Raw genomic sequence first — 24,131 nt, 5'->3', positions numbered from 1 at the left:
CTTTTGGTTTAATACCTGTGTTATATATAAACCAGCAATGTCGTTGTTCCAGATTCGTAAACAGCAGAAAGAGCATGCTGAGTTGATTGAAGATTATCGGATCAAGCAGCAGCAGCAGCAGCAGCAGCAGCAGCAGCAGCAGCAGCGTGCAATGGCCCCACCTCTCCTAATGCCTGGCGTCCAGCCCCAGCCGCCTCTTGTTCCAGGTGCCACTCCACCTGCTATGAACCAGCCCAGCTTCCCATTGGTGCCGCAGCAGCTGCAGCACCAGCAGCACACGGCAGTCATCTCTGGCCACACCAGCCCAGCTAGGATGCCCGGTTTACCTGGATGGCAGTCTGCCAGTGCTCCTGCTCACCTCCCACTGAATCCTCCCAGGATTCAGCCCCCGATTGCCCAGTTACCCATAAAAGCTTGCACACCAGCCCCAGGGACAGTGTCAAATGCAAACCCACAGAGTGGTCCACCACCACGAGTAGAATTTGATGACAACAACCCTTTTAGTGAAAGTTTCCAGGAACGGGAACGGAAGGAACGTTTACGAGAACAGCAAGAAAGACAACGCATCCAGTTGATGCAAGAAGTAGACAGACAGCGAGCTCTGCAGCAGAGGATGGAAATGGAGCAGCATAGCTTGATGGGCTCCGAGCTGGGCAGCAGAACTGCTGTGTCTCAGATTCCGTTCTATGGGTCTGATCGGCCTTGTGATTTCATGCAGCCTCCGCCACCGCTGCAGCAGTCTCCACAGCACCAACAGCAGATGGCCCAGGTTTTACAGCAGCAAAATGTACAACAAGGATCTGTTAATTCATCTCCCACCCAAGCTTTCATGCAAACCAATGACCGAAGGCAGGGGGCACTTACCTCCTTTGTTCCCGATTCACCATCTGTCCCTGGTGGAAGCCCAAACTTCCATTCTGCTAAGCAGGGACATGGAAATCTTTGTGGGACAGGTTTCCAGCAGTCTCCTTTAAGACCTCCATATGCACTCGCTTTGCCAGCAACACCCCCAGGAGCTAACAGTCAACTCCCATGTGGCCAAGACCCTGCAGTAGCCCTTGGACACAGTTATGGGTCAGCCCAGTCTCTCATTCAGTTGTATTCTGATATCATCCCAGAAGAAAAAGGAAAAAAGAAAAGAACAAGAAAAAAGAAAAAAGAGGATGATGTAGAATCCACCAAAGCACCGTCAACTCCCCACTCAGATATAACTGCTCCTCCTACTCCAAGCATCTCAGAAACTACCTCCACTCCTACCATGAACACGCCTAGTGACCCTCCTCTGCAGGGCGATTCGGAGCCTGCAGAGCCAGCTGGCCAGCCTTGTACAGAGTTAGAGAACACACTTCCTAGTGGTGATCTCTCCCAAGGAACTCCAAACCAGCAGGCTTCTGCAAATCCAGAGGCAGAAAACCTCCCCGTGGAAACCCCTGCCAAAAGTGAAGAGCTAAAACTGGAAAATGCTGAGACAGAGCCAGGCCCGGGTCTGGAGGAGACTAAATCAGAGGAGCAGACTGGTAGTAAGGGAGAAGATAAGTCTGAGGCTGGTTCTGTCTCCTCAGTCCAGAGTCCTCCCCATTCTGTTGGGGTCCCTGTCACCAAAGCAGATTCAGGGAATGAACTTTTGAAACACTTACTGAAAAATAAAAAGTCCTCTTCCCTTTTAAATCAAAGACCTGAGGGCAGTTTCTGTTCAGAGGACAACTGCACAAAGGATAATAAAATAGTCGAGAAGCAGAACCCAGCAGAAGGATTGGTAAGTGTGAATCATGGAAACTTCAAGACTCTCTTACTTTTGTTTTAAATTGTACTTACAGCAGATTAGTCCCAACAGCTGAATTACTTCAAAACTATTTTGCAATCTTTCTACTGTGAAGGAGCATTTTTATTTTGTTGCTTCTTTCTCCATGGAACCTATGTTTTTACTTATATCCATAAACTATATTAATGAATAATTTGTTTACTGATTTTTAAAAAGCAAAAACGTTATTGCAGTTCACATATAATATGTACCTTTCAGTGGGTTATCACACTGATTTGGTCTAAACAAAGCAGAGGAAGTAAATGTTGCGTGTACCTTCATTGTAAAGAAATGTGCAATTTCCATTAATCTCTTTAAAATATAGAAAACAGTTCTGCACCCCTGTTAGTATTCTCGAGGGATCATCCACACTGGGAGTCTCTTGGTCACGACATGTTGGTACTTGCAACACAAAAATGTAACCTTACATGTAGTTAACGTTTCATCTTTGCAGTTTTCTGTGTATAATGTTCTACCCATTTCTAAATGATCAACATTGAATCTGTCTTTATTTCTTCATTTGTATGAAGAGCTTACTTGTGAATATACTGTCACAAAAATTCCTTTCACCCCACACCGTTTCAGTTAACTTCATTAAGGTATTTTAAAAACAGGTTTCTGGGTCCTGGAAATTGGTCTGCTGGATAACTTCCTTTTGCTTATCTTTAAAAAGGTTCAGAGCCATTGCTAGTACATTTATAAAGGTTTCCCTAGGGTGCCTCTCAGGCTGGATTTTGTCGTTTTCATATTTATTGAATAGGGGTAGTGTACTTAGTTGTCCAGATTAGGAATTTTAAAATTATCTGGGAAGCTTCATTGTGCAGTTGTTGGCATAATCTCGTCTCTGCCCATTCTGTAGCCTTGACTCAAGGAGATCCGTGTGACTTTTGTAAGTTTTGGTAATTCTGCTTTTCCAGTCATACCTGTCACCGGCAAATTGGGTATCTGCCCAGACTAATCTCTGGCCACTGTGTCCAGGGCAACTTTTGACCTAGGAACTTGGAAGTTTGCAGTCCCCAAGCGTGTTCACCCTTCCACATACAGTTGTATGTTGCCATTTTTCCCGGCACTGTTCTCCCTTGTTTTCTGGCCAGTATCTTTGTCGTGTGAAACTCAGTTCTGGAATCAGTTTTCTAGATGCCTTCCTCAGCTCTGCCACTTCTGAGTACATGCTGGTGCCATGTGCTCACAGCACTGCTCACGAAGCTCTATGCAGGGCAGACTCAGCTGGAGCCTCTTATCACTAAAGTGTGTGCTGTACCGGAATGTCTGCCAGCATGGGGAGAGCCACATGTCAAAAGCCAGCACCAAAATGAAAGAATGCAAGGTTGTGTTCTCTTGTGATTTAAAAAGTGTGTGTGTGTGTGTATGTATGTGTGGGCATAGATTAAAATAATTGAAAAGAGATACATTCAAAGGTTAGCTTTTTGTCTATGGCAGATTTTAATCTTTTGTGCTGTTCCATGATGAAATACTCTTTGAAATGTAATTACATCTGCCTTTTAGGGTACTGGTGAGAATTAGAGATAATGTTTCTAAAGCAGTTAAAGTCCCTGACCCATACATACTTAATATACAGCTGCCTCATTATCTCTGTAAGCCACTTAACAGATTCTTAGGCCTTCCTGTTCAAAGTGCGCTCCTGGGGTCCATAGCCTCATGTGGGAGGGTTTTTTAAGAAATGCAGAATCTAGAGCCTCTAGAAACTTGCCAGATCAAGGTCAGAATGGATCAGGATCAGAAAGTGTGGCGTAGTCAGACCCCAGGTGATTCATATGCACAGGAAGTTGGGGGCACGGTTGCAGAACTGCGTGTGCCCCCCTGCTGGGCAGGTTCCAGCTCCATCTAGGGGCACACCCCCACTCTGTCCAGTTGGATCTAAGGTGGGTTTCTTACCAGGCCCTGGGTACAGCTACTTTGGGGCTTGCCCTGGGAAGAACAAGCCTGAGCCTGCCTCCCTGTTCTTCTGTGTATAAGCTCAGAATGGTTTTTACTGGTTGAAAAAAATTTAAAGAAGAGTAATATCGCAGTGAAAATTACATGAAATTGAAATTGCATATGAATTTTATGATTTCATATGAATTTATGAATTTCATATGAATTTCTATGAATTTTAAGTTTTATTGCATTGCAGCCAAAGTCATTCATTTAGAAATTGTCTGGCTACTTTTGTGGTATAAGGTTAGTTGGCCCAAGGCTAGAATCGTTACTGTATTTGCCCTTTATGTACAACTCTGAGTTATTTAGAATTCAACTAGAAACTATAATTTTCAAAACCCCCAAAGGTTCAGTGCAGAATTGATTACATAGTAGATTTAGAAGTTATAGTTGTCTCTAGCAAATCATTGATAGTAACTTTAGTAATAATGGAGCCTGAAAAATATTCTTGTGTTTTTAGTATCAATAGCACTAACCTTTAAAATCTTTTCAGGGCCTGGTGTATTCTCATTTCTTGACCATAAAGACAGAAGTAAAGATTTATCTTTCGTCATCTGTTCCTTTCCCATTGACTTTAAGTACATGAATATTTTAAAGTCAAATGTGAGATTGTGAGCTAATATGAGGGAACAATGTAGCTTCTTTTTATTTGTTTCTGGGCTGGCTATTTTCTCACCTCAGATGCACGGCTGAGGTGTTCCCGGAGCTGTGAATTGACTAAGCAGTCCTGTTTTGCCAGTTCTCATTCTCATGGGGAACCAAAAGTAAATCACCAAAGCCATGTGCAGAGGCGTCTCTGGCTAGGGATACCCCTCCTCCACTGTGCAGGCTAGGATCTCCAGGATCCAGTGTTGGCAGCGTGATGGGTCCTGGTTGAGACTCATCCTTAGGAGTTCTCCTCTTTCACTGAAGCTGATTAGTTTCCATACTTGAAAATAATGCCTGAAAAGGGAGCAGAGTATTTTCAGAAGACAGTCAAGAGTCTTCTACAGTGCATCTTCTCAACTTTTGGTACCCTGTTAGGAATCCTGAGTTATAGGATGCACTGCTCTAGCATGAACTAAGAATCAAACATGTGGATAGTTCACTTGTTTCTTAATCTTTCCAATTATATTAGCAAACTTTGGGGGTTCAAATGCAAGGTGGTTTTGGATGTGGCAACAACCAGCCAAAAACGGATGGAGGAAGTGAAACCAAGAAACAGCGAAATAAAAGGACTCAGAGGACTGGGGAGAAAGCAGCACCTCGCTCAAAGAAAAGGAGAAAGGATGAAGATGAGAAACAGGCGATGTATCCCAGCTCTGACTCCTTCACCCACCTGAAGCAGGTAAGCTGTTTACATGGCCCTTTTAAAACTTGCGGGAAGTAAGAGCAAGTGCTTCTTCAGTCACGTAAAACCGAAACTTTCTCTTTATTGTAATAATTTCCTGATTAGAAGGTTAGGGGATAAAGGACGTACGGACAAGGAAACTAACAGACTTCCCATTTCTCAGCAAAATTGCACCTTATCCTATTGACACCTGAAGTTTATAGTACTATGAATGAATTGGTAGGCGATGGGCAAGATTTACTGAAGCTTAAAAGGAGCAGCCTCAGTACCAGGACAAACTGTCCCCATTTCTTGTGACTCTGGATGCAAAGAAATGAAGCCACAAGGTCATCTCCATCAACTTTGTTCTTGCACCCTTGTGTTGTTACTGAAGGGAGAGATAGCCCCTAATTGCTGTCCGTGGTGTCTGCTCTCAGCACATGCTTTGTTCTTCCCAAACAAAGAGGAGGAGTGTGTTTTTCTTGTGAGTTGCCTGGTGCATCCCTTTAGGACAGATGGAAGTGAAGCTTCCTGGGACGATAGCTCAAGAGATTTTGTAGTTTCTCTCTCTCCAGCATTGTGATACGTGAAATTTTTAAGTCTTGTGTTTCTCACATCTTGCTTAAGTTGCTTCAGGTCTTAGGAAGTTGAGAGACACTCAGTTTTGTTTATCATGTACATTACTTTTAAATGTGTTTTTTAATAGCAGCTCTCTCTGCTCCCTCTAATGGAACCAATCATTGGAGTGAACTTTGCGCACTTTCTTCCTTATGGCAGTGGCCAATTTAATAGTGGGAATCGACTTCTAGGAACTTTTGGCAGTGCTACCCTTGAAGGGGTTTCGGACTACTATTCTCAGTTGATCTACAAGGTATGTTGCTCCGCCAGGTGTCCCATTGCTCTGTCTCCGGATGCCTTGTCACAATTGGTCGAGCATGTCTTTTGCATCTAGTATACATCTAAGCTTCCGGATCTCACTAAAACTTAGTTCAGCTAAAAGCGTAAAGCTTTACCTGAAGGAGTATTTTTAACATGAACATTTGAAACTCTTATAGGTAAGAATACAAACTGTGAGAAAGACACATTGTATGTTTCCATCATAAAGGAAATACATGTTCCTTTATAACCTTTACTAACTCTTACAGCATATCCAAATTCGTAGTAAACTGTGGGAAGGAAAAATAGAATTAGGCTTTTACCTTGAAAAATGACATTAAAAAGTTTTAACGATTTAGGTGCTAACTGCAATTATACACAAATTCCTAGACTACTGGAATAGAGTAAAGCCAAATCAAGTTTATCTTTTGGTGTTACTTGCCTAATAAAGTTTTGTGATAACATCGTAAGACCGCTTCAGTTCGCATCTGACTTATATAAAAAGATCATTTTTATGAAATATATGAGGGTATCATCAGTTTTCCTCAGGGCTTCTCTTCTGACTTTTAATATGAAAACAGTTCTCTCCGTGTTCTTTTTTTTTGTCCTTGTGGGCTGATTTTCAGTTGGAACTCATCTCAGTGCAAGCTGTGCTTCAGTTTCAGGTCATTGTCCTTAGGAAACCCCACTGTCTTTGCAAGACTTATAATTTCACCTTGCATTGGATTTGTATGGTGGTAGTGGTAGATTCCAGCATCCCTTGAGAGACAAAGTCCATGATAAATTTGTGATGAATCTTAATCTAGGAGAGATGTTTGCAAAGAAACTACATTTGTTAATATGTATGTTGAGTCCTTCTCATATTATTGTTGCTCCTTTTACTCCTTTTAGACATCTCAAACAGTCCAGATTCTAATATCTGAGACATGAATTGCAGTTATAGGGTTAGGACTGTAAATTCTTTTTCATAGAATGAGGGCTATCTTACTGAGAATTGGATAAAGGAATTTTTGAGAACTTTTACCAATTTGATTGCATTTTAAAGCTATTTTTCACTAGCTATTATAACTGCAAAACTTGAAAAGAGTTGCATAACAATATTTGATTTTCATTTGAAAGCTAAGTACTCAAGCTAAGTGTCAAGTAAGCAACTGGATAATAATACATCAACAAAGTCATAAGTAGTTCTAAAAACTTCTGGCCTTGTATGTATGTCTTTCTTTTTGGTATACATTTGGGAATGAAGATGCATCTTAATTACATTTCTATAGCCTTGCTTCCATGTGCTAAAAAATCACAGAACTAGGTTTTACAAGGTCATGGCATATTTGCTCAGTAGCATATAATTTAAAATTTTTTGGTCTCCTGCAGCAGAATAATTTAAGTAATCCTCCAACACCCCCTGCCTCTCTTCCTCCTACACCACCTCCTATGGCTTGTCAGAAGATGGCAAATGGTTTTGCGACAACTGAAGAACTTGCTGGAAAAGCTGGAGTGTTGGTGAGCCAGGAAGGTATGATCATAGCCTCCACATTTGACACTTTTGAGGCATGTACCTCTGCCAGGTGTGTGAAGCAGAGTGGCTTAGAGCTGCCGGTTCTACCTGCTTATCAGCTTCGGCTGAACATACGTCTAATTCTGTTTGTTTGCTTTTCAGTTACCAAGACTCTAGGACCAAAGCCGTTTCTGCTGCCATTCAGGCCACAGGATGACTTGCTGGCCAGAGCTATTGCTCAGGGCCCAAAGACAGTGGATGTTCCAGCTTCGCTTCCAACACCACCTCATAATAACCAGGAAGAGTTAAGGTAGATGCTGCTTTTTTCTCAAATAGTTTTTAGTAATTTTTAAATGTAGGTAGCATAATGTGTGTAGGAGTAATGTGTAAAATCATTGAGAGGTAAAATTTGGTAATAGTCTTAATGTAAATTTTATAACCTTGTTACTATTAAATATAATTAGTTTGTACCTTTGAAAAATACTGTATAATTTAGCAAGTTCATCACCTGATGATAGAACAGACATTAAGACAGTAGAAAATCTCCATGCAAAATATTTTAAAGATCATTGTCCTTCAGAAGTGTTAATGTTACTTGTTGGGTGTACTGATGTTTGTAGGGGTCTAGAAGGAAAGTACAGCAGGCTTAGGTGCCAGAGTGCTGCTGTGGGAGCAAGATGCTCCCATGCAGATACTTGTAACCCGTTTGTGTAGACTTCCTCCTTGGAAAATCTGCTATACTTATTAATCTAAGTCCTGTATTTTATCAATGAGAAAATTATGGACCAAGTTGAAAGCAGCTACTCCAGGGTTGGAATCAAGTCCTCTGTTTTCTTCTCTGCTTGCTGCTAAGAATCCCTATTGCATCAGCAGGGAGCATTGCTCTTCTAACAGCTGGGGAAGGCAGCCCTTCACTGTGTTTGGTGACCTAACTCAGGTGTGTGTTCTGCCTCTGGATAGCACAGGACGCTCTTTCTGGTCTCATCAGCATGAGCAAGTTGAGGGGAATAATCTGCGTCTTTTAGCCTGAGCCTTCAGCATTGCTCCACTAAACTTGAGCCTTGGACTAGATAGAGGGACCACTCTTTCTCACCCTTGAGAGTCAGTTGAGAAAAGCAGGTGTCTCGGAAGCCACAATAACCAAGATTTCCCCATCTTTCCACTCATTCGAAGCAGCAGCAGCAGCAGCAGGACAGCTGTTTCACAGTCAGTTGCATGCAGATGTGATATGGGGTGTATGTCTAAGGCCTAGGCCATTCCTGTCCAAGCAGCAGGATGCTGGCTTCCTTTAGGCTGAGTGGCCTGTGATTTTGCAGAGATGTTAGTATTCATCCTTTCTAGGTTTTATGAACTAAGAGCTTCCTCTGTAGGAGGTCTTTAAACTTCGATGCTAAAGCTTTGGTCATAAGAAGCATAACCATTTTTATTATAGCTAAGTCTGATTACTATATTTCCTCCAAGAGATTGCTATTTACTGATGTCTCCAGCTGATCCGTTTGCTACTTCCATTAATGATAGGGGACTCCTGTGGTCGGTGCCCAAAGCCCCTGCAGTGGGTTTGTGTGCTATGTGTGTGCTCCTCTTCCAGGGTACAGGACCACTGTGGTGACCGGGACACCCCTGACAGCTTTGTCCCCTCGTCCTCTCCTGAGAGTGTGGTTGGAGTGGAAGTGAGCAGGTATCCAGATCTGTCAGTGGTCAAAGAGGAGCCTCCGGAGCCAGTGCCGTCCCCTGTCATTCCCATTCTTCCTAGCACCACCGGGAAGAGTAAGAACACTTTGCCTTACTGTCGTCTTACAGTCTGCCAGTGTACTAATACAAGTATTTTGACCTTGAAAAGCCATCAACACACCTTTCTTTTTTTCCCTTTTTGAGGTTCAGAATCAAGAATGAATGACATCAAAACTGAGCCAGGCACTTTATTTTTCACGGCACCTTTCGGTTCATCCCCAAACGGCCCCAGATCGGGTCTTATATCTGTAGCAATTACTCTGCATCCCACCGCTGCTGAGGTAAAAGATGAAGTGACTTCTTAATGCTGTGGAGTATGTTGTGTTGTTAGAGCTATCAGTGGCTTACAGTGAAGCACAGACTGCTGTGTTTAGGGTAGGATGGATATAGTTGCTTGGGATGTGGAGGCTGCTTTTGCATAGTGTCATTAAGCGTGAGATTGATTTCAGGCTAAGTCAAGACAGAGAAGTTAGCACTCACACATTCTTATTAAAGGGTATATACTAATTCTAGAGTACCCTTTTTAATTAATTAAGTTTATTAGTACATTTTAGGTATACATAAGGGTCACTTTCATTATGGGGGATTTGTACCTGTGTGATATATCTTGATTCTTTTTTCCCCCCTTTCCCTGCCTTCCCTTCAACCCCTCTTCCTCTCCCTATTTATAAGTTTTTGTAATTAGAAAACTCTTTAGAGACAAAACTTTCTATAACTGGTAACCTTGTAGAAAATTAACCCCTGAGAAAGAGCAGTATCAACAATAAAAATTACAGAAGCATTGTGGGCATGATGGTGCACGCCTATAATCTCAGCTCTCGGTAGGCTGAGGCAGGAGGATCACTGTGAGTTCAGGGTCAGCCTGAGCTACATAGTGAGTTCAAGGCCAGTCTGAACTACACAGCAAGACTCTGTCTCTAAGAAGAAAAAAAAAGAAACAAAAAGAATTACAGAAGCATGACACATGTTCTTCAGGCGCCGACTGCTCATGTCAAAAATACTAATAATTTGCTGGGCATTTTTTTCAACTTTGAAGTCTTCAGAAAACGTTAGGGATGGAATTCATGGTACAGTGATGTGACATCCTGATTGTCCACAGAAAACAGCAGTTGCACGGCATTTGTGCATTCTTGCACAGTTTCAGACCTTTAGTGAAAGCTGGCTTAGAAACCTGCAGAGTAAGCGTTATGGCTGTGAAAGCTGGCAGGGACAGCTCAGCCTGTGTGGTTGTGTTTACCCTGCCTGATGTCAGTGTGTTGAATGTGTCCCCAGATGTGTAATGTTAGTGGGAGTCTTTCTGCAGATTTCTGTTATGAAGGCTTTAGTTGCGTATTTGCCCATTAAAACAGAAATTTCCTAAATCTCAAAGGCTAAATAAAAGTTGTTGAGTTTTCTCACACTGTGTGTATCATGCAGGTAGATTCATCCTGCCTGTGTTTCTCTTCCATGGCTCACTTTGCTTCTGGGTGGATAACAGAGTGTGTGTTTTGTTTTAGAACATTAGCAGTGTTGTGGCTGCATTTTCCGACCTTCTTCGCGTCCGAACCCCTAACAGCTATGAGGTCAGTAATGCTCCAGATGTCCCACCCGTGGGTTCAGTTAGCAGCCACAGAGGGAACCCAGGTCTGGAGTACCGGCCGCACTTACACCTCCGAGGGCCTCCACCAGGATCCGCACACCCTCCCAGGCTAGCAGGCTCTTACCGGCTGAAGCAGCCTAGTGTTCCATTTCCTCCAGCAAGCAGTGGTGAGCTAGCAGGTTTTTGTTAACCCCAAATCCATGCTTGATTCAAAAGTTAAGCGTACTGTTTTTGAAATTGCAATTTCTTTTTTAATGAGTAGTGAGCAGTGTGTTCGTACGTGACCCTTGGTAATCCAGGCTCCTCTGGGTGCTCTGTTTTCTGTGGCACTGATGTGACCTTCCTTGCTTTGGGAAGCCCTGTCATGCTGCTGACCCGGAAGTGTTGGAATGCAGCTGTCTGCCTGCCTTGCTACCCTAAAGCAGCTCTGTCCTTAGCATGCCTGAGCCTGGGCCTCTGACTGCTCCACCAAGAGCAGATGAGGCTAGCTACCTGGTGTGTATTGTCTTCTCGTTCTCCTCTGCCCTCTGTGCCCCTGTACCACCTCCCCACGGCCTCTTTCCCCCGGGGGGCGGTTCTCATACCCCTAATGCTGAGTCACCTTACCTTCCTCAAGCTGACGTGCCTCACTGGCCCCTCACGCCTGTGCTGTCCGAGCAACCCCACTTCCTCACCCTTCTCCTACTCACCAGTTCCCTCATAATCCTCTTTTTTTTCTCTACTCTTCTAGAATCTAGCAGCTTCTCACTTCTCACCTCTGAACTCTGGGTAGTTGTTGATGTTGGAATTTTGAAGTGTGGTCCTCTAGCTCCTTCTGTTGCTCATGCTTTTCCTGCCCCTTCCTTCTCTCTTTCCCTCTGCCTGAGTGATGCTCTCTGGGGAAGCCCTGTATTTTCTACATTTATCTTGGGCTGCGATCTTTACTTACTTCTCTGTGATGTTCTAAGCCCCACTATTTAAGTCTTACTTCCGTTTCTCTTATCTTTCATTGAATGTTTTAGTATTATCTGAGTCCTGGAGCAACAGCAAGCTCTCCCCCCATCCCTGTGCTCTTGGCCCCACTGTTAATATGCTTCGGTGACTTGGGCTTAATAAGATTCTTTCTTACTAGCATTACTTTCCCAGCAGTTTAAGGAAAGGCATATTGCTTTTGGTACCCCATTATTTCATAATGACCCTTGCAGCCATCACTTAAAGGAGACCTTTATCAATTGAAGAACAGTATGACTTAGTGAGCCATGTTGTAGTAGGACACTACCACCTAATGTTACATCAGCACCACCTGTGTCATTGCTAACTGGTTGGTTGCCTGTAGGTCTCTCTGGATACAAGGATTCCAGTCATGGTGCTGCAGGAAAAGTGGCGCTCAGACCACAGTGGTGCTGTCACTGCAAAGTGGTTATTTTTGGAAGTGGTGTGCGGAAGTCTTTCAAAGATCTGGCTTTTATGAACAAGGTACTGCATTGTTGTTTTCTAACCATCGCCACCTCCAGAGAATGTGTCTGTCAAGGAGGGGAGGAGTCCATCATGATGTGGTTGGGATCAGATGAGTTAGGAACGCTTGGGCTTGAAGCCCTATTGCAGCAGCAGACCATCCCATCACTTGGGATAAGGGCCCTCACCTTGGTCAGACAGGGAGAAGTGGACAGTGTATTTTGTACATCATGTTAATCCTTGGGGTGTAGAAGCCCTTTTACTGTAAGACAGGGCCCTTCTCATTTTCAGCGTAAAGTAAAAATCAAGTGTGTAGATGTTTTTATTACTTGTTGGGATTCCCCATTCATTTCTCTTTGTTTTTCAGGATTCCCGAGAGAGCACCAAGAGAATGGAGAAGGACATTGTCTTTTGTAGTAATAACTGCTTTATTCTTTATTCAACTGCACAAGCGAAAAACCCAGAAAACAAGGTAAAATTAGGACATCTCAGCTCAACAATATAATGAGTGATTTCTGTGCTCTGGGTGCACATTAGTGAATAAAACAGATGTGTGCCCTGCCTCGGCATGCTGCATGTGGGAGCTCCTAAGCAGAGCTGATAATGCGGAGAGAGAGAGAGAGACCAGAAATCGCCGTGGCCTGTGCTGCTCTTCCAGACCCAGGAAGGTGTTTGGCCACAGCTGGCGGTCAGTTACAGACTACATTCTATAAGTTCAGAGTTACATGGAACGCCAGTACTACAGTCTTAGACTTGACTAACTATAAACATTTTAATTAACAGTTAAAATTGCTTTATTGATCTTACCTCAATAGGAAAACCTGTTCAGAAATAGAATTTCAGTCTTTTCATGCATTAGGAGAAAAAACATTTTGTTCACCCCAAGCTACTTTGATTTTGTGTGATTGAAATATATCTAAGTGTGTAGTTGATGCAGATGATACTGCCTTTTTTTTTTCTTTTTTGAGACAGGGTCTCACTTTGTAGTCCAGGCTTCCCTTAAATTCACTGTGTAGCCCAAGCTGGCCTCAAACTTGTGACAGTACTTCTGCGTCGCCTCCCAACTGCTGGGATTATAGGCATGTGCCACCATGCCTGGCTCAGATGACACATTTTTAATTGTTTTGAAGGAAATTTTTTCCTGTTGAGTGATATTGCAGTCATTCCTCATGCAAGATAATTTCTTCAATGTGTCTTTCTCAGAAAAACAATCTGAAGACACTTAAATTTCTAACAGGCAGTAGTCTCCCTCAAAATCAAGTCCAAGTCTTTTGGCAGATAAATTTAGACTTTGAAATGCAGCAGCCTAGCTGAGGAGTGGGTTTTCACCAGGTGGGTTCTCAAGCTGTGTGGTTGCTGCCCACTTCTGGCTTCTTCAGATAGCTGTTAGGACAGGTTTGAGTGAGTGGTGGTTCTGGGTTCCACGAGGATGGCCTTTGCCGTTCACAAGGGCGCAGGCCAGGGTGCGAAGTCGGTGTCTGCTCACGGTAGGGAGCCCTTTGCTTTTCGCACTCTCCTTACGAGCGTGCTCGAGCCTGAGGTGAACAGACTAGAATTTCAGGGAGTGAAGATGGCAAAAACCACCACTCCACTGTGCAGATTAAATGAGTGAGGTCTTCAGACAGCATTGGTTTTCCTGGCTGGGTTAGAAAGGGGACTCCAAGGGTTAAGAGCAGAGAAGCTGGGGAGGTAGCTCAGCCGCACTGCCTGGCAAGCACAAGGTCCTGAGTTTGACTCCCAGTACCCACCCCCACCCCACCCCCCGCCCCCAAGAGAAGCAGTGTTTTGATATGTAGATGGGATCACCCCAGTTGCTCTATCCAGACTTAGCTGCCAAAATATTCAAGGTCAACTTTATGCCTGAGCCGTGCTGCCTTCTCCCCCTCGCCCTCTTCTCCCTTCCGGCCTCCTTCTCTCTCCCCACCTTCCTTTTTCCTTCTGTTCCTCCCGTCTGTACTGGGGATTGAATTGAGGGACTCATGCAAGCACTCTTGCCACTGAGCAGTACCCTCAACTCTTTTTTGTTTGTTTGTTTGTTTGTTTGTCTTTTTGTCTTTTTGAGACAGGGTCTCGCTGTGCAGTTCAGGCTGGCCTTGAGCTCACTGTAGCCCTGGCTGGTCTCAAACTCACAGTGATCCTCCTGCCTCAGCCTCCTGAGCTTGGGATTGTGTTGGGATTACATGCATGCGCCACCACGCCCAGCTGTCCTTAACTCTTTACATTTTGTTTTGAGAGGGAGTCTAAGTTGCCTCAAACTTGTGATCTTCCTGCTTCAGCCTCGCAAGTAGCTGGGGTTATAGGTGTGTGCCATCACACCCAGTGCTTACTTAGTTTTGACTCTTTCCTGACCCCACAACTCACATGCCCCGCGAAACCGTATTGCTTGGCTTCCTGGTGGGGCAAGAAGTGCGTGTAGGGTGTTCAAGTGCTCTCTTCCTTCACGATGTCTTCTTACTGCTCAGGAATCTCTTCCTCCGTTGCCACAGTCACCTACGAGGGAGATGCCTTCCAGGGCTTTTCACCAGTACAGCAACAACATCTCCACCCTGGATGTGCACTGCCTCCCACAGCTGCAGGAGAAGGCCTCCCCGCCACCGTCACCTCCCATTGCATTTCCTCCTGCCTTTGAGGCGGCCCAAGTTGAGGCCAAGCCCGATGAGCTCAAGGTGACCGTCAAGCTGAAGCCGCGGCTCAGGACTGTCCACGGCGGTTTTGATGATTGTAGGCCACTGCACAAGAAGTGGAGAGGCATGAAGTGGAAGAAGTGGAGCATTCACATTGTCATGCCCAAGGGCACATTTAAGCCGCCCTGTGAGGATGAAATAGACGAATTTCTCAAGAGATTGGGCACCTCTCTTAGGCCTGACCCTGTGCCCAAAGACTATCGCAAGTGTTGCTTTTGTCACGAAGAAGGCGACGGGCTGACAGATGGACCAGCAAGGCTGCTCAACCTGGACTTGGATCTGTGGGTCCACTTGAATTGTGCTCTGTGGTCCACGGAGGTCTACGAGACTCAGGCTGGTGCCTTAATAAACGTAGAGCTAGCACTGAGGAGGGGCCTGCAGATGAAATGTGTCTTCTGTCATAAGACGGGTGCCACCAGCGGGTGCCACAGGTTCCGGTGCACCAACATTTATCACTTCACTTGCGCCATTAAAGCACAATGCATGTTTTTTAAGGACAAAACCATGCTTTGCCCCATGCACAAACCAAAGGGAATCCATGAACAGGAATTAAGTTACTTTGCAGTCTTCAGGAGGGTCTATGTTCAGCGAGACGAGGTGCGCCAGATCGCTAGCATCGTGCAGCGAGGAGAACGGGACCACACGTTCCGCGTCGGAAGCCTCATCTTCCACACGATCGGCCAGCTGCTTCCACAGCAGATGCACGCGTTCCACTCGGCCAAGGCGCTCTTCCCTGTGGGCTATGAGGCCAGCCGGCTGTACTGGAGCACACGCTACGCCAACAGGCGCTGCCGCTACCTGTGCTCCATCGAGGAAAAGGACGGGCGCCCGGTGTTTGTCATCAGGATCGTGGAGCAAGGCCACGAGGACCTGGTCTTAAGTGACATATCACCCAAAGGTAAGATCTGACTGCGTGTGCTGAAGGGTATTTTAAGTCAGTGTTGCTGTATTTTTTTTCTCATGTGCATTTCATGTTTTGTAACAGCAGGTGGGGATTTTTATTTACAAATATAAATCCTAGCTTCTTTGTGTTATCATACGTTGTTCTTTGCTGTACGGTTTTCCAGTTGTATGTGTGTGTGTTTGTTTTGAGGTGCTAGGGATCGAATGCAGGGTCTCCCACGCGCCACACAGGTGGTTTACCTGAGCTACATCTACTAGCCCCAGTGCCTTTCAAAGCTGTATTTTGAGGCAGGGTCTCACCACATTGCCCAGGCTGGCTTCGAACTTCAGATTCTCCAACCTCAGCCCCACAAGTAGCTGGGGCTGCAGGTGTGGCTCACCACGCCTAGGTGCTGTATAGTTTCACAGTCAGTATATGTTTGAATGCAAGAGCTGATTTTTAGGAGTCAGAGTGGTCTGTAGGCCGCCTGTTGTATACTTGGGATCCTCTTGTCAGTCTGTAGAAGGCAGCAAGCGCAATTCAGTGAAGCATAAAGTGTGCTGCCTCATCTCAGGAGTGTAAGAGACTGTACAAGCCTAAAGCTGGGGATTCCATTAACATTTCAGTTCTGACTCCAAAACTGTCATTTCATTGGTGCAGAAAGTATGGAAGAGCTGCTTTTTAAAGTTTTTTTTTTTTTTAATCCAGGCATGGTGACGCACACCTATAATCTCAGCCTTTGGGAGGCTGAGAGGCAGGAGGGTCTCTGTGAGTTCGAGGCCAGCCTAGGCCACATAGGCTTGCATAGTCAGTGCAAAGCCAGCCTAAACAAAACAATTTAAAAATAAATTTTTTTTTGTCTTTTTGAGACAGGGTCTCGCTATGCAGTTCAGGCTGACCTTGAGCTCACATTGTAGCCCAGTCTGGCCTCGAACTCACAGCAATCCTCCTGCCTCAGCCTCCCGAGTGCTGGGATTATAGGCGTGCGCCACCATGCCTGGCAATACATTTTTTTTTTAAATACATAAAATGCTCTAGAGATAGTTCCAAAGAAGAAGTTTCCCATTTTAATGTAGTACTTGAGGGGAAAGGACCAAGTCTACAGATCTCCCTGGTTGGACTAATCGTTTTTAAAGTAAGTAGCCATGGCCGGGGATATAGCTCAGTGGCAAAAGTGCCTGCCTGGCAAGCACAGGGTCCTGAGTTCGATTCCTGGTACCAAAAAAGAAAAAAAAAGCAAGTAGCTATTTGTCCAGTAGGAGGATAATTAACTTATTTACATGAATTTCAGTTGTCTTAAACTAACTTTTTCACTTTTGCTGTTCAATGCTCTTAATGAGAGATTATTTTCCCCCAGATTTCATAAGGTCTTAAAACTAAATGGCTACCATTTAGTGCACAGGTTTGTTTGGTTCTTGCCCACAGATTTGGAAACCAGTAAGTCCTTGAGAGAGATGACTGTGGGCCCTTGGTTTTATACTGTGTCCTGTTCTCTCTAGCCAAAAGCAGGTTTATTATCAAATTATTTTCTTGTCCATATGTAGGTGTTTGGGATAAGATTTTGGAGCCTGTTGCATGCGTGAGAAAAAAATCGGAAATGCTCCAGCTTTTCCCTGCATATTTAAAAGGAGAAGACCTGTTTGGCTTAACCGTCTCTGCGGTGGCACGGATAGCTGAATCAGTGAGTGTCTTGGTCAAGATTGGAATTTGCAGTTGTCCCTAATTCTGTGTGACCTCTTCACCTGACACTGTAATAATGGTGGCTTTGCGGGGACTGACCCGAGTCTGCAGGGCAGACAGCGTTGGTGCTGTGTGGGGCCCTCGCTCAGAGAGGTGGCGTGCAGTTCCCAGATTGAGCACACCCAGGTGCAGGACCCAGACGGATGAGGAGATGCCTCTTGTGCCTGGCTTCCCAAGGTTCTTGTGCGCTTGCCGGTGTGAGGGTGCCCTTGTCCTGACACGCGGTGTTTGTGGACTCTCTCCAGCTTCCTCTTAGTGTGAGTTGGTCTGCAGAAGGCAGAGGACTGCAGCAGCACCTGTTAGTGGCCTCTCTGACGCGCTCTGCCGAAGCGTGCTTGACAGTGCGTAACTGAACCACAGGCGCACAGTGCTGCTGAGAGCCGTGGGGCTGTACTAGTTCTCTAGAACACAGACCTGAGCAGAGGAAACCCCAGCCACTGGGAGAAGGCTGAAGGAGGCTGATTGCTTCCCTGGGAGTAGGAGTACTGCCTGAGTGATAAGCATCTTTTATGGCCATAGAGAAATACACCTCACAAGAAACACGTTTTATTTATTTATTTATTTTTTTGGGTTTTGGGTTTTTCTCCGGTACCGGGAACCGAACTCACGACCTTGCGCTTGCCAGGCAGGTGCTTTGCCGCTGAGCTAAATCCCCAGCCCCAAGAAACACGTTTTAGAGAAGACCCTGAACATACTCGTGACTATACATCTGTATGCCTGCCACAGTGAGGGTGACGACCGCATAGTGTCATGGTCACGTTTGAAAGAGGCGAGTAATGATCCAGGAAGAAGCCATGAAAATGACTCCTAAGTCTGCTTAAGTTTAAAGTTCCAGGCACAGATACAGAAGTAGGCGTTATTCCAGGTGGAAGCCCTCAGTTCTGAATCATTACACTCCCTAGGTTATCAGATACTGGAAATCCACATGCCCGGGCTTTGGTTAACCATGGGCTTTCTTCTTCGAGGAGCATTTATTTGCTAGGGGTTGCCAGAGCCTGCGTGCTTATTACGCTCATGTAGATAAGGGTGCAGGCAGCCTGCGTTAGGTGCGTTAAAAACCCTGTGTTTGGGAGAAACGTTTCTGCGTTGATTGCACCTCACACCATCCTCGGCCAGCTCCCGAGGTCTGCAGTCTCGGCCGGGTAAGTCACCTCGTGTATTCTGCTGCTTTTCAGCTCCCTGGGGTTGAGGCCTGTGAGAACTACACCTTTCGGTACGGTCGGAACCCTCTCATGGAGCTGCCGCTTGCTGTCAACCCCACAGGTTGTGCCCGTTCCGAACCTAAAATGAGTGCCCATGTCAAGAGGTTTGTGTTAAGGTATTTTGTTTTAACTTCACATAGTACAGCTCAGGGTTTCTAGGCCTGTTGGTTTTTGTGCTTTATTTGTCTGCCGCTTACAAACCCTGCTGTTCTCAGCTGTGTGTGTGCCCAGCCACCTCAGGTTGCGTGTGTCTCTGCCGGGCAGCTTTCTGTGTGTTTCTGTGAGGAAGACTGAATCAGCCTGGCCTGGAGCGCTCTTCAGAAGTGTCTTCAGTTCTCCTTTTGTTTCCTGTTACTATGCCGTCATCTGCAGGCCGCACACCTTGAACAGCACCAGCACCTCGAAGTCGTTTCAGAGCACAGTGACAGGAGAGCTGAACGCACCTTACAGTAAGCAGTTCGTCCATTCCAAGTCGTCGCAGTACCGGCGAATGAAGACGGAATGGAAATCCAACGTGTATCTGGCTCGGTCTCGGATCCAGGTGAATACGGCTTGGGACGAGGGAGCGGGGCTTGTGGGGAGGCTGAGATCTCACGACGCCGGTAAGTCTCAGCGCCGTGGCATCGCGGCTCAGATCTCTCGTAGACGTGGGCTACATTGGAACTGTGGATACACTCTTAAGAATTTAAAAAACGTCACTCGAGTTCAGGTGAACCCTCAAGCTCGGCTCTTGCTGCCAGGGGCTAACCCCTTGGTCTGAGGAGCGGAGGCTGCAGTGTGTGCATTCTGCCCCCCAGGGCCTGGGCCTGTATGCTGCTAGAGACATTGAGAAGCACACCATGGTCATCGAGTACATCGGGACCATCATTCGGAACGAAGTTGCCAACAGGAAGGAGAAGCTGTACGAGTCCCAGGTGGGGCTCTGCCCGGGCCGAGTGAACCGGCTGCCCCACCCGCTCCCTTTTTTGCGCTTTTCTTTCTCCAGTTGTTGCTTACGTAGATGTAATTGTGGACTCACAACAGCCTGCTAGGCTGAGGCCTGCCCTTGGTGCGGGGTGCTTGGAAAGGCCCCCAGGACGGGGAGCGCATGGCCCGCAGGGAGCGTGAGTGGGAGCCCTGGCTCCTGCTGCGAGTGGGGGGCGGAGGGCGTCCCCGCACACCTGACGGCACTGCTCTCTCTTCAGAACCGCGGCGTGTACATGTTCCGCATGGACAACGACCACGTCATCGATGCAACACTCACAGGGGGGCCTGCAAGGTGAGGCGGGCGCCCTGGGCGCGGGCGGCGCTGGCAGAGGGAAGGTGGAGGCGGTGAAAGCGCTCGCTGCAGCGGGCTGTGAATGCAGAGGAGTGTCCCTCCGGGATGTGCTGTGAAGCTGGGCTCCGTGCTTGTTTCATTAAGGGGGAATGAGAACGTAACCAGCACACAGTGCTCCTTAAGCTTCCCAGTAATTGTGTTCACTGTGGCGGCTCCAGGTACATCAACCATTCTTGTGCACCTAACTGTGTGGCGGAAGTGGTGACTTTTGAGAGAGGACACAAGATTATCATCAGCTCCAATCGCAGAATCCAGAAAGGAGAAGAGGTGAGGGCAGAGGGTGTCCTTGTTCCGCCCCACTTTCCTTCTTTATGCTGCCACCCGAGCTTGCTTCCACTTCTCCACAGCTAGAGAGCCTCCTGGTGATAGGCTGCGTTTTGCCACCCAGCCCTGTCTCATCCATCAGGGTCCAGGTGCCACCTACCTGCACTTGGGAGTTCTGAATGTATAACGTCAGTGCCCCCCTACCCCCCACCATCCTGCTGTCCCGTGAGCCCTGCATCCTCTGCCACTTGGTGGCATCTTCCCGTGCCGCAGGCCCACCTTACACTTAGCTGGCTGCTGGTGGCGGTGCTCTCTGAGGAGACACCTGCTGTTGGACTTATGCGCAGACCGTGGAAGGCTGCTGTCTCGGTCCCTGGGGCTGCAGTGACTTGTGACAAGCCCAGGCGGGCCACAGACACAGATCCAGGGGTGGATGCCGCAGACGCGCATGTTCACACGGATGGTCCCGCTGGCCCTCAGATTCCAGCGTCAGCTCTCCTCACGGTGTCATGCTGAATGCTGAACGTGACCTTTGTCCCCGTGGTCTCACAAGATGACATAGCCCCATCACATCCGCCAGCTCTGTCCTCTGCGTGGTCAGCCCATGTCCCTGACGCAGGACGGTGTCTGTTGCAAAGCGCTGGCCAAGCCCTGCTGTGTGGGGTGGGAGGAGCCTGTGTCTTCACTGTGGTGGAGGCCCTGGCCCTGCGTGAACACAGATGTGGGGATGTATTGTGAAGGCACCTGTGTGTTTGGGCATGTTTTTGGAGTCTGCTTTTTAATAACCATCTGGCCAGATGTTGTGCACACCTGTAATCTAGCACTTGGGAGGCTGAGGCAGTATGAGCAACTTAGCAAGCTCCTGTCTCAAAATAAACAGAAAGGGCTGAGGATGGAGCTCAGCACAGAAGCCCTGGGTTCGGTGCCCGGTGCCCGCCCACGACACACACAGGCCCAGGGCTCGCCACACATCTCAGAGCCATTTGAACAGTGAGATACGTGCGAGGACCGCAGCAGGCACCACGGCAGTCCAGACAGACCCAGCTGCCCTCCTGAGCAGGCCCTCCTCACCACGCCATGGTTCCTTTCCGTAGGAGATGAGCAAAGGCCTGTGACAGGTAGTGGGGTCCCTGTTAGGGCAGCGGTGCAGTGAGCGCTTTTCAGTATAGAGCATCTTTCCAAACCGAGTCCCCCACGTCCCCTAGGACTGCGGCACAGCTGGTTTCCTTTCATCAAGGCCTGCTTTGCCCACTGGCTTTGAGGCACACAGGAGGCGGAGGCAGGAAGGCCCCTGCTCCCTGTGCTGCTGTCTCATGCTATGTCTTTGCCACGGGCAGCTCTGCTATGACTATAAGTTCGACTTCGAAGACGACCAGCACAAGATTCCGTGCCACTGCGGAGCGGTGAACTGCCGGAAGTGGATGAACTGATGCATTCCTTGCTGTCTCAGCGGGCGGCTTGTCCCTAGGAAAAGGCGACTCAACACACCATTGGAGAGCTAGTTTTGTTTTCTGTTGTCCAACTTTGGTGGAACAGCTTCTGGAGTGGGGTTTCCTCGGCCTGCAGGTTAAGGAAGCCTGCAGAGCTGCTGGCCAACAGTCCTCGGTGCAGAGGGTAAGCAGAGTCACAGAAGTCCAGCACTTTTGCTTTTGTTTTCTTTCCTTTCTTTTCTGTCCTCTTTGTTTCCCTGCGGGTGGGTTTGTTTTGTTTTGTTAGTCTCACTAAGGAGAAACTTTTACTGGGGCAAAGAGCCGATGGCTGCCCTGCCCCGGGCAGGGGCCTTCCTATGAATGTAAGACTGAAATCACCAGCGAAGGGGATGTCCAGAGTGCTGGCCACGCCTACTAAGGGGCAGGCCCTCTAGGTGAAGTCCGTGGACGCCACTGAACAAGGAATGTACCGTGATGACTTCCTTAGGGATAGAGCTAAGGGATAATAACTTGCACTAAAATACATTTAAATACTTGATTCCATGAGTCAGTTTATTGTAGTTTTTGATTTCTGTAAAATAAGAGAAACTTTTTGTATTTATTATTGAATAAGTGAATGAAGCTATTTTTAAATAAAAGTTAGAAGAAAGCCAAGCTGCTGCTGTTACCTGCAGAACTAACCCTGTTACTTTGTACAAATATGTAAATATTTTGAGAAAAAAAATACAGTATAAAAATAGTTATTGACCAAATGCTACCAGGCTCTGCAGCAGCTCGGGTGCTTATAAAACGTCATAGGGATGTTACAATATAATTTTGTGTTATTAAAATATGCCATTATAATTATGTAATAACCACAATTTCAACCTGGAGTGTTTGGGGTTTTTTGGAAACTACAGTCTATTATTACTTGTTTTATACACCTAACTTCTGACAGAACAGACTGTATGCTGACTACAACTTTTATAGCTGTTTTGGTAATTTAAACTAATTTTTTCATATTATATTGTTGCATCCCTACTTCTTCAGTCAGGTTTTTTTGTGCTTACAATTTGTGATAACTGTGAATAACTGCTTAAATATACACCCAAATGGAGGCTGAATTTTTTCTTCAGCAGAAATAGTTTTGATTAGAACTTTGTTCAGACCACAGAAAATCATGTACACATACTAGAATCATGTAGCAGGAACTTATCTAACTCCTTAGCCTTCTATTTAACACAAAAATTTGAAAAAGGAAAAAAAAGAGTGAGAGATGTGATTATTATGCTCAAGGCTGCAGGACTCCGGCAATAGGGTTTTTCGAAGATGTAATTTTAAGATGTGTTTGTATGAACTGTTTGTTTACATTTCTTTAATAAAAAACACTGTTTTGTGTTTGCTTGTAGAAACTTAATCAGCATTTTGAACCAGGCTAGCTTTTTATTTTGTACTTAAAATTCTGGTACTGACACTTCCCAGGCTGAGTATAAATGAAGTTTTGTGTGCACAATTCAAGTGGACTGTAAACTGTTGGTACATTCAGTGACGCAGTTCTGAACTTGTAATGTATATGGCATGATGTATTTTTATCTTACAGAATAAATCAATTGTATATATTTTTCTCTTGATAAATAGCTGTATGAAATTTGTTTCTTGAATATTTTTCTTCTCCTGTACAATATTCTGACATCCTACCAGTATTTGTCTTACCGGGTTTTTGTTTTCTGTTCTGTATAATAGTATCTAATGTTGACAGAAATTGAATTTTTTGACGTATACAGAGTGTTATGGGTTTTGAAATTTGTGGACACAGATTTAGAAGATCACCATTTACAAATAAAATATTTTACATCTATAAAGCTGCCTCTCGGCCTGTCTGTCCTGTTCAGACTGAGCTGCCCGCCGGGTGCTGTCGAGCTCACCGCAGTCGGTGTGCCGTCCCGGAGCCGACTCGCTTCCCTTTTCAGACGAGAGAGGGCAGTGCAGGCTCCCTGCCATGAGCCTTCAGTCAAAGAGGGTGTTTTAGGGCTGAAGGCGATGAAGCATTCCTGTGCCTTACTTCCTTGCTCAAAGGCCTGTTTGTGTTTGATTCGTAAACTTGTCTGGTTTTTTGAAGTGGGTTCTCACCATATTGCCCAAGCTGGTGTCAAACTCCTGGGCCCAAGCGATCTGCCTGCCTCAGCCTTCTGAATGCTGGGGCTACAGGAATGTGCCGCTGCACCTGGTTCTTTATGTTTTCCAAACTGTCTTCTAGACTTGCTGTGTGCTACTTTATTTCTGTGCGAATGAGTATATTTACCATCTAATGGAAAGGCGCTCTGAGAGTCGAAGCTGCGCAGACCGTCTTCCTTGAGTTTCCGAGCAGCCTGAGCGCGGCTTCCGAGAACACGGCGGCGGCGCTCCCCGCGGCTCGTTCCGCAGCGAGCCCCCGTCCCGGTGCTCCGGGCGCCGCGCGGGGCCGGGCG

The 24,131-nt window shown here is 46.3% G+C and overlaps 2 protein-coding genes across 4 annotated transcripts in view; both read left to right on the top strand.

Annotated features, from left to right (window-relative positions):
- The window catches only part of Kmt2c (lysine (K)-specific methyltransferase 2C), a gene marked incomplete at its 5' end in the record, with an annotated part of 175,128 nt that extends 151,603 nt beyond the window's left edge, over window positions 1–23,525 (top strand). For 2 of the 3 annotated variants that reach the window (XM_013504579.1, XM_013504578.1), the window contains 17 exon segments: window positions 53–1,756; window positions 4,857–5,066; window positions 7,296–7,437; window positions 7,582–7,729; window positions 9,008–9,186; window positions 9,295–9,431; window positions 10,647–10,896; window positions 12,045–12,184; window positions 12,531–12,635; window positions 14,626–15,745; window positions 17,275–17,411; window positions 18,646–18,788; window positions 19,045–19,213; window positions 19,470–19,586; window positions 19,857–19,930; window positions 20,149–20,257; window positions 21,592–23,525. In XM_013504579.1, coding sequence (XP_013360033.1) covers window positions 53–1,756; window positions 4,857–5,066; window positions 7,296–7,437; window positions 7,582–7,729; window positions 9,008–9,186; window positions 9,295–9,431; window positions 10,647–10,896; window positions 12,045–12,184; window positions 12,531–12,635; window positions 14,626–15,745; window positions 17,275–17,411; window positions 18,646–18,788; window positions 19,045–19,213; window positions 19,470–19,586; window positions 19,857–19,930; window positions 20,149–20,257; window positions 21,592–21,684 — 4,977 coding nt within the window. 3 annotated transcript variants of the gene reach the window in all.
- The window catches only part of LOC106146667 (translation initiation factor IF-2-like), a 2,234-nt gene continuing 1,515 nt past the window's right edge, over window positions 23,413–24,131 (top strand). Inside the window, exons 1-2 of the mRNA XM_013504568.1 lie at window positions 23,413–23,743; window positions 23,980–24,102. Of these exons, the coding sequence (XP_013360022.1) occupies window positions 23,413–23,743; window positions 23,980–24,102 (454 nt within the window). The remainder of the gene's footprint in view (window positions 23,744–23,979; window positions 24,103–24,131) is intronic.

The sequence above is a fragment of the Chinchilla lanigera genome, unplaced genomic scaffold (genome assembly GCF_000276665.1).
Source record: "Chinchilla lanigera isolate Chin_1 unplaced genomic scaffold, ChiLan1.0 scaffold00090, whole genome shotgun sequence".
NCBI classification, from domain to species: domain Eukaryota; kingdom Metazoa; phylum Chordata; class Mammalia; order Rodentia; family Chinchillidae; genus Chinchilla; species Chinchilla lanigera.
The sequence above is the reverse complement of the archived record's forward strand: the minus strand, read 5'-3'. Positions and strand labels throughout refer to the sequence as shown.